General features: G+C 33.5%; 1 protein-coding gene across 1 annotated transcript; it reads right to left on the reverse strand.

The window, feature by feature from the left end:
- Positions 1-6,168: 6,168 nt before the first annotated feature.
- LOC130937448 (cyclic dof factor 3-like) lies at positions 6,169-9,331 on the reverse strand. The gene is made up of 2 exons (XM_057867080.1): positions 9,006-9,331; positions 6,169-7,997 (listed from the first exon to the last, which is right to left on the reverse strand). Exons 1-2 carry the CDS (start codon positions 9,210-9,212, stop codon positions 6,720-6,722), a joined length of 1,485 nt encoding a protein of 494 aa, XP_057723063.1. The 5' UTR covers positions 9,213-9,331; the 3' UTR covers positions 6,169-6,719.
- Between the last annotated feature and the right edge of the window lie 1,522 nt (positions 9,332-10,853).

Consider the following 10,853-nt stretch of genomic DNA (forward strand, 5'->3'; position numbering starts at 1 on the left):
TTTTGAGATGAAAGATCTTAGTTCTCTCAGCTATTTTCTTTGTCTAGAAGTCATATCTACCGATGATGGCATCTATCTCTCTCAAGCTAAATATGCTTCGGATCTTTTTGCTTGAGCTGACATTACAGATAGTCGCACTGAGTCTACTCCTCTTGAGCCTAATGTTCGATTTACTCCTATTGATGGCACTGTTTTGGATAATCCTACTCTTTATCGACAGCTAGTTGGAGGACTTGTCTACTTAACTGTCACTCGACCAGATATCGCCTATCCGGTTCATGTTCTTAGCCAGTTCTTGTCAGCTCCTCGTACTACTCACTATGCGGCAGTTCTTTGTATTCTTCGCTACATCAAAGGCACCCTATTCCATGGCCTTTACTTTTCTGCCCATTCATCTTTATCCTTTTGGGCGTACTCCGATGCTGATTGGGCTGGTGATCCCATTGATCGTCGTTCCACTACTTGTTATTGTTTGTTTCTTGGCTACTCTCTCATTTTCTAGCGAGCTAAGAAGCAAACATTCACTGCTCGATCAAGCACAGAAGTTGAATATCGTGCTCTCACTGACACCACTGTTTAAGTTATCTCGATTTGTTGGCTTCTCAAAGACTTGGGTGCTCCTCAGTTATCCCCAACTGATATTTTTTGTGACAATCGCAGTGCTATTCAGATTGCCCATAATGATGTATTTCATGAAAGCACCAAACATATTGAGATTGATTGTCACTTTATTCGGCAACGTATCCTTATTGACACTGTTCGTCTCATCGCTGTTGGAACACTGGATCAGACTACTGATATCTTCACGAAGGCTCATCATCCGACTCATTTCCGGACCTTGTTATCCAAACTCAAGAGGGTATCCTTAGCTCCCACTTGAGTTTGAGGGGAATGTTAAGAGAATAATTAGAATCAAATTAGATCAATTAGTATCATTTGTATTTATATAGCGCATCTGTATATTAATTGTAGGATTCTATGCTTTTATTACTTTGATTCTTCTAGCAGCTATATATACCCCTTGTACATTGTACTTTTCCTTAGACTGAATAATACACACAAATACTTTCTTTAAAAAAGGTCACTATAAAATATGTTTAAAGCAAGTTAAATATAATCGAGAAAACGTAAAAATTTGTCATGTTGGATTGAGTTGTGGTACCACAAAAATTGTGACCAAAATTCTCACTTGGATATCAATGATGATGTAGTATAAAGAAGAGCTGGGAGGAGATTGGAGCAAAATTTACTGTAGATATGATGAATTTCTTTGAGACGGCAAAGCTACCAAGTACCAACAGATTCTAATATTATATGGGTAACTTTGACTCCAAAATTTGTTGGACAAAAGAGAGAAAAAATTTCAAACCTATTAGCATGGTTAGATGTGTTTAAGGTTATATCTAAAGTATTCACGAAAAAAATGAGGAGGGTAGGGTTAGTTGAAGAATCACAAAGTACCTTTGTCAAGGAGAGAAAAATATATGATGGAGCATTAATTACATGTGAAATAGTACAATAGTTAAAATTGAGGAAGAAGGGATCAACGATCATCAAACTGAACTTTCATAAAGCTTATGATAGAATAAATTGAAGCTTTATTGATATTGTGTTCAGTAGAAGATAGAGGACATGAATTAAGGAGTGCATTAGGTTGGCATCTATCTCTGTTTTGGTAAACAGGTCACTATCGAAACCATTCAAGATAGTGAGAGGACTTCGTCAAGGTGATCAACTGTTGTCATTTTTGTTTGTTCTTGTGGTGAATGTGTTGAATGGAATAATTGGGGAGGTGATAAGGAATAGAAGAATATCTACATTATTAGTGGGTAGAGATAATATAGAGTTATTACATATACAGTTTGCATGACACTGTATTATTTTGTCTACTAGAAGAGGAGACAGTTAGAAATTATAAGAGACTTTTTAAGTGTTTTGAAATGATGTCATGGTTGAGTATTAATTTTGAGAAGTCTAGCTTGATACCAATAAATTATAATGAGGAGTGGGTTGGGAGAATGCGTCAATTATTGTAGTATCAGGCGGCAGCACTACCGATAAAGTATTTTAGTATTAATCTAGGAGCGAATCCAAAGCTAGTAAAAGCATGGAAGCTAGTAAGAGATAAGGTGGAGGAGAAACTTAATTTGTGGAAAATAAATGTTCTTAATAAAGATGGAAAGTTGGTCCTTATTAAGTGAGTTATCAACATTTTACCTATTACTATTTAAGTTTGTATAAGATGTCAAATATAGTTGCACAAAGAATAATTTCATTGCAAAGAAGATTTTTTTGGAAGAAAGGAAGATGAGCGACTTGGCTTAATCCTTGTAAGGTGAGAGATGGTACAAGTACCAAAGAAGCTAGGAGGTTTGGGAGTGGCAGAGTGGGAGATGCGTTAGAGAAAGTCCGTGAAGAGATATATGTCATCTGCAAATAAATGAGCAATATACTAGAGAAAAGATGATTGATGGACTTGTCATGGAGGTAGGAGAATGTAGATCAACAAAATTTTAGGAGAATACATGGTTACAAGCTGGAAAGTTGAAAGACTCATTTCCGTGACTCTTCTTGATTTCAAATAAAAAAGGATCCAAAATTGGAGATTTTGTATTTTGGGATGTGTTAGAGTGGGTTTGGAACTTCTAGTAGAGAAGAAAACTCTGCCAATGGGAGGCAGAAATATAATCTTAAATCAAATGCTTGATGTCTGAAAATCTGTTAGATTGATAACAGAAGTACAAGATATAGTGGTGTGAAAATTTGATAAGAAAGACGTCTATTCTACTAACTCATTTGTGTAGGTGCTGCAAAAAGATACTTTGGCGGATGATATAATTAGCTAGCAGATTCACAAATGAAATTTGAAAAGGACTAATGTTGTCTCAAATTGAGTTGTTACCTAGTTTATTTTAGTCGGCTATGTCAATACTAAAGACTAGTTGAATAGGTTGAGTATCATTGAATATGTTGATAATGTGTGCATTCTACGTAAGAAGGATGTTGAAACTATGCAACATTTCAACACCTATTTGTTATTTGTGTATTTTCTTAGTAGGTATAGTACATATGAATTACTGACATTGGTCGTACTTGGACTATTTCAGAAACTATAAAAGAACACTTTGAGAGTGTGTATGGTTGGGAGAATTATAAATAATTCTTAGAAATTTTAAAATGGGAATATCATATTCCTATGTTTGGTTCAAAGTTTGAAAAACTATTTTCAAACAAGTTTGATTCTATAGAATCAAAATACCATCATTTCAATTTCTATATTTTCCTGGGTATATTTGATTCCCATAGAAATAGAATTTGAATAACAAAGTAATACTTAAACTACACATATCTAAAAGTTAAAAAATTATGCCTTTAAAAAAATGTATAAAACATAGTTTTTTTTTTGTTATATAAAATATTTAACTACACAGAAATAGTGTTGTATTTTAAAATAAAACAATAGACATGGTGAATTGTGTTATTAGATTACTTTATTACTCTAAGAAATAATATAATAATTAATTTATGTTATTGATGCCTATGCTAAAAATGAGATATGAATTGATTTTGATTATAATTTCTAATTATTTATTTGTTTAGTATCAGTTATATACTCTGTTGAGATTTTCCTTTTTTTTTTTAAAAAAAAATTGAATCCTTAAGCTGCAAATGAAACTCATGATAATCAATATCTGAAGTTGATACAACAGATACCAAGAGCATTGAATTGAAATGTAAATCTGTGTGCTTTATTTTATGTTATCTGACTTATCTCCAACAAAACTATAGAATTTAGATCAAGTGCTACCTTATAGTGGACATTGATTCAGTCTACTAAGGTTGACATTGGATTATTTAGAGTTTATTTTGAAATTGTCATTATCTTAAGTCAACATTTCTAATTAAGTGGCCACATATACTTCCTTATACCGTGTCCTGACCATAGACTTTAGGTATCTTAGCTTACCCTTTTTCACCAGAATTATAATTCAGATTATAAAAGCAATGGTTGACTAATTACATTTTTCAGCAAATCCAATACTAAAAAGTGTTAAGCACTTTAATCCAATAGAAATTGATGGACCAATTTCTTGATGGCAAGCAAGTTTGCCATCATTTGCCATCCAATTGCATGTGATGATTAAGATATAGCTTCCCATCTTCGTTCTTCTTTTTTCTTTCTTTTTGAAAACTCACTTTGACGTGTTAAACAGGCTAAGGTACATTGTTATTAGGATAAATAGTGACATGATTACTTTTTTTTTTTATGTATACCTATTTTTCATATATTTATTTTAGAAATCAAATTTGACTCCTCTAAAATGAAAGTTCTACTTTAGAGAACAAAATATAACAGTTAAAATTATTAATGAAAAAGTATGAGAAGCCAATAGAATATTTATACAATGTGTACAAGTATGGAGGTTTATGAAATATTAGAGATATAATCATTAGTGTTACCTTTTCTTATCAGTTTAAACTTTTGAGATGAGTGGTATCATGACATAGTATTAAAGCGCTAGATCCGAAAGATTAAGAGTTCAATTCTTGGTGAACCCCAAAATCAATTTAATTTTTCGGGAATATGTTTATTATCCTAGTACTTGGATGGTTATTCTAGATAGTCTGAAAGATATTAATTTTGTAACTCAATAGACCATTGTACACATTGTACAAATAGTCCATTGTCTCTCTAGCGGGACCCATTATTAATTCCTTATAAATTGTTTAGATTTAATAAATGTTGCATCAAACACCAAGTTTAACTAAATGAATAAAAGCTATTCCCTTGGTACTACGTACTAATTAACCTAAAACTTTGGTAATGGAATTTGGCATCCCTCTCTACGCTATCTCTATCTTTGATTGTTACTTGCTAAATAGAGGATTTTTTTGGGGTGATATGGTTAAAGCTATGTGTGGCTATTGGCTACCAAAACTTTAGGGCATTGGGATAAAATCACCAAATTGATCAATACAAATTAAGGGTCTTTTTCAACTCACGGTAATGAAATACTACAGAATATCCTGAAAATGTGGGTGTTAATAATTGAAATTTTGGGTATGAAGGAAAAACGAAATGATGTCATTTTTATTAGTCATGGCTACAAATTGATGATGATGCTTACGTGCAACGAATTATCTTTATTATTATTTTGGTTCCCCCTAATAATTGAAATTGGGGCAATGGCATGGTTCTATGGAGGAAAAGAAATAAGCCATTGCTTTCTTGTATCTCAGTGAAAGGGCAAAAAGGCAAAAAATGAAAAAAGAAAAAATAATATTAAAAAAAAAAGGAACAAAAAGTCAGAAATAGAGTGCCAAGGGGAGGAGGATATCATATGAGTGGGTCATTTGATAGCATTTTAGGGTCCCATCACAACTCATTATAAAAATAAATCTTATACACTATATGTGACTTGTATTGGATGGAGGTTGAAAAAATATCTAAAATCTTTTTCTCGAGGGTGGTTGATTGAGGACACATGTCAATCTGGTTTTTATGTATCCATCAATTTTTTGCATAATATGGTAACTCTTTTTTTCTTTTAATTTTCTAGCAAACTTATTAAATTATTGATAAAGAATATTTGACAAAATTTGATTAAAAAAAAACTAAATATTAGACTCCAAAGTTCCTTTGGAAACATTCCATTATTTTGTTTTTAAAAGGTAGGTTGAAGATCTAATAAATTATTATGTAATTTAGTTATACGATTAAGATTAACGACACTAAATTAGTTTGAGATTTTAATTTTTAAATAATATTTTTTTAATGTGAAAAGAGCAAAAGGAAAGGAAAAAGTATCATTGGTTGTGGAGTAAGGGGAGCTATTAAATCTGAATGTGATACTGATACCTTCAAATTTCATAGCCAAAAAAATATAAATAAATAAAAATTCATATCTTTTTCCTTTAAAAAAATAATTCAGATGCTTACTGACTTTTGTTGCAATTATTATTAAATTATCATAGAAGATTGACAGGTATGACACGGGTATCCACTATCCACTACTTTATTGTCCTGCTCATAATGTTTGTGGTTATCTTCCTAATTTTGCACTCTTGTATACTCTTTAACAAATAAAAGTTAAAGAGAGAAAACTAAGCAAATAACCCCCCTCCCCCTTTTTTTCTTCTAAATTGTTCACCAGAACTCGGAGAAAAAAAGTGTCAATTTTTTTTTTCTTATTTCTGTTTAGTAAACCATGGTACAAAAATGGGGAAGACCCCATTTGATAGGAAAAGAAAACACAGCACCTCTGCATTTTATACATAGTAAATATCTTTCTCCATATCTAGCCAGTATTTCACATATGCTACTTCATATATATTTACATGAAACTCACAAACTTAGCAAACTAAAAAGGCACCTATTCATAGTGTCAAATGGAAAGAAAAAAAGAAAAGGACAAAATTAGTTTCCATCTCACCAAAACTTCTTGTAACCTCCAACATAAGTTATACTCCACTTTTATGCTGAACAAATCAAAGACTACCACCACCCTTTGTTTCAGCAGAAGGTCAATGAAGGCACAGTCAAATACTCCATTACTCAAAGAAATGACTAATCTTGTTGCCATCAAGATTCAAGAACCATTAACGTGTCTCAGCCCAATAGTTTGGAGAGACAGTTGTTAATGACATGGTATCAAAGCCTCTTTATGCCAAGACAGATGAATGGTTTTATATCAGGTACTTCGAGTCTGGTCGCAAATTCACGAGCTCTCGTGAAAATTAAGGGATCTCGACAAAGCTGCAGGGTTAGCCCGCAACACAGGAGAAGCTTCGACTTGATTCTTTTCTTCTTTTGTTGATTGGAAGGCCTTAAACATGCCTCCCCCACTAATGGATTCATTCTTGATCCCTAGAGTTGCCCATATAGAACTCTTTGCAGCTTCACTTGGGTCATCAATTCTCAACGTTTTGGGAACCAAAACGCTTCCATTTCTCTGCTTTGGTGGCTCTTCTTTGCTCAAAGAATCTTGGTTACCCGTGTCACCGTCCCTAGAGTGCTTCCCCAGAGTTGGAGAATTCGGTCCGGAACTTGGAGATTTTGGGTTTGAAGGGGAGGACTGTGGAGGAAACCATGGAACATTCCAGTTCCCGGGCATGCTGCAGTTCCAAAAGGCCGCAGGATAGAATGGAAGGGCAGGAAATCCTGGAGGACACATAGCTGGTGAGGGAATTGCCGCATTCCACGGATAAGGCCAAGGAACACTAGCAATACAAGGAACTTGGGGAAGGTAACCGTTGCTTGGAAGCATTGGTTCTTGGAAAGTACTTTTACTGTTTTCCCCCATTGGATTTGAAACTGCAACAGGCGATGAACTCGTGCAAGCTTCGCTGTTTTCACCACTTTTGGAAGGAACTTTCAATCTTTGATCATCAAAGCCATGATGGAATCCATTTCTTGTGCCATTAAGAACCTTTTTCTCTCCAAGGTTAAGGACAGATGCCATGGAATCGCAGATTGGGGCATCAATGCCGAAGCTGAGGACTCTCCCATTGCTTTTCAAAGCAGGGAGATGAGTCCCGTTAGGAGCATCAATTCTAGCTGCTTGAAGAGCCTCAGAGATTGTGATGTGGCGATAATGGTTGGCAGAGTTCTTGTTTTTTCGCCGCCCTGCTCCAACCGGCACATTCCTCATGGTGCCACCTGCAGTCCAGTATCGTTGACAGGCTTTGCAGAAATAACGTGGCTGGTTTACGTTGTAGTTGTTGTAGTAACAGAATTTAGTATCCATGCTATTGCAGCGGGGGCATGGAAGCAACTTATCAGGCTTCTTCAGGGGTTTCTGATCTTGTGGAATGGATGTGTCACCTTGTTCCTTATCTGACTTGTCACTTTTTGATTTTGCAGAATCTTCTTCTATGGCAGGTGTTTTCGGATTCACCATAGCCTCAGGTGATGTGGCTGATTTCTTGTCCTCTTCTACATTTGGAGGAGGATCAGCTTCTTGCTCTTGGGTGGTAAGATTTTCAGCTTCTGCATCCTAATATTTTGAGAAAAATGATTGGCTTAATCAATGAAAATAAAACCGCAGAAATAAAACCAAGATGCATATTAAGATGGGGAAGATCATGAGTTGAAATGAAATTATAAGAACATTAGCTATGACTAAGATGCAAGGTGGAAGGAGACTTCTAAAAACCTTGTATCAGTTTGTTGTGATTAATTACTGTTTAAAAGAGCAATTACTTATCTTAGTAATCCATGGGAGAGAGGTTGTATGCATATTTTCAATTTGTTGAATGAAAATGAATCGCCATATAAAACAACTTTAACATACAAGAAAATATAAATTCTTCAATACAGTATCCAACATAAGAAAAAGCTTACTCTAAGGAGATGAAAGTGCTAGATTCAAGAATTCAAGTAAGTTAACTAGGAAGAAGAAACTTTTTTACATTGAATACAAAGTTATAGAGGAGTCAATGAGATCCTTCTGGCTGCATAGTAGACTATTTACAGAGATTTAGAGTAGGACTAGGACCATGCCAACATAAAGTACAGCTCACTGTTTGTAAGTACTGATTGTTGAAAAGCTAAAATTTACTACTCAAAAAGAAATAGTCATTTTCATGTTTTCCTCGGACATACTGGACTAAAAACTGTTGAACAGTACTCATTAACATGTCAACCAAACTATGAAACAAAACAAAACAAAAAAAGAACAAACCATGATCGGCAAAATCAGGAATTCAAAAAAGAGTGGAATCAGTTAAACTTTGTTCATACAAGGGAAGAAAGGATCTTGCAGAATTTTCCATATATTCAAAACTGATTGATTAGCAATGAAGTCCTAAATCTCTCAATAGGAATGAATCGACCCCAAAAATAAATAAATAAATAAAATTCGTTTCTTCTTTTTCATTCGAAAAGAACAAGAAGGCAAAATCGACCCAGAATTTATTCCATCATCGGAAGAAATGGGTCATCCCCAAAAACAAAGCTTTGTCTTTGAAAGAAGAAAAAAAGAAGATTTTTGTAACAATTTTACCTTGTCCTCGTGAGTGTCTTGGGTTTCTCCGTCTTCCTCGTCGTCATCCAGCTCCTCCTCCTCTTCTTCTTCGTCTTCTTCATGAAGGTCCTGTTCATGGTCCATGGGCGCGGCGGGAAGAACATCAGGATCTCCGGGAAGGGGAATCTTCTGACCAAAAAGCTTAATTGCAGGGTCCCTAATAGTAACAGTACTTTGGTCCTCCATTATCAAAAAAAAAAAAAAGAGCGCGCGGAAGAGTATAGAGTTGAGGGGGGGTTGGTGGGTGGGAGTGGTTACAGTTGTTGCAATGTTAGGATCTGACAGAATGGAGGGCACAGGAGTAATGGGGGATTTTGATTTTGATTTTGCGTATAAACCAACGACGTTCGGGTGCCACGTCAGATTGTTGTTTCGATTTCTAGCCACAAGTTCTTGTGGCCTCTGTTAGATTTTCCTTTTTGCCTTTTTTTATTTCCCTTCTTTTCTTTCTGCTCTGCTGTCTTGTATTTTTGGATTCTCTACCACTGTCCCTCACTCCTTTCCCCTGCACCTGCTTTTGTCTCTTCTCTTTGGTTTTTCCAATCTCATTAAGCTTTTCTACGCTGCATATGTTGCATTTTCAATAGGCTGAAGATTAGCGTGCAATTATTTTTCTATAAAATTAGTACTTAAAAATTATTTAGTTATTCACAAACATTAATTTTATTAAGTGGTAAAATCAATTAGGGCATAAGTATAGGTTAATGATCCTTGGAATAGGAGAGAGATTACTTTGGCTAAATTGAAAACTTGAAATTCACATTGAAAGTATAAAAAACAAGAAAGAAGAAAAAAAATTTGAAAATATATAGTTATGCATGTATTTTTTAAAAATGATAAATATATATAAAAAATTAGTTATTAAGTAAAAGTTTTTATTATATTATTATAAATAAATTTGATTATTCTATTATGTCACATATAATTATTTTAGCAACTCATTATTTAGCTAAAAAAATATATAAATCAATATAATATATACAAATATATATAAATACAGAATGAAATAATTGAATTTTAGTGTACAAATAATATTTTTATTTTTATATTTTATTTAATTTAAAACATTGATAAAAAATAATTTCCATGATTTTAAATATTAGTGATGTTAAATATATAAACATTATTCAACTAAGTTGGTATAAACCCAACAAAAAATATGTACGTTCATTATGTGGTTTTTTATTTGCATGCTTCTTCATTTCAAAAATTGTTATATAACATAGAAACTGTTATAGAACATAGAAATTTTATTACATAATACATAATTTTTTACATGCACCAAATAGTACATAAATTTATAAATATAATACAAAAAATTTTTAACATAACCAAAATTTATTGACATAGCATATAAATTTTTTTATGTTGTGTACTAATTTTTTTTATGTTGTGCACTAAAATTTTTGTGCTTAATATCTTTACTTAATACATATATAGGGATGGCAACAGGTTTTCATGAGGGCAGAAACATGTCCCCGCTCCCCCCACCTCTGCCAATCATAATTTGTTCCTGTCCCTGTCCCGTTTTCATCACGAGTAACGAAGACCCCGTATCTATCGGGAATAGGAGTCTCCGCAGATATCCGCAGATTTAAAAAAAATTAAAAAAAATAAATTCTCAACAAGCAAATAAGTTTAGAACTCAATTCAACCATAATACAAATTCAATTCAATATTTATACAAATTCAACTGTTTTTATCTCACAAAATTATTGAGTCTTCTTCACATATACAATGAATTTAACTCCTCATCTTCATCTGTTTCTAATTTCCAAATTCAAAATTTTTAAACCCTGAAACCATAGCCTCTCGAAAACATTGTGT

This window comes from Arachis stenosperma, chromosome 1 (assembly GCF_014773155.1).
Source record: "Arachis stenosperma cultivar V10309 chromosome 1, arast.V10309.gnm1.PFL2, whole genome shotgun sequence".
Taxonomy (NCBI): domain Eukaryota; kingdom Viridiplantae; phylum Streptophyta; class Magnoliopsida; order Fabales; family Fabaceae; genus Arachis; species Arachis stenosperma.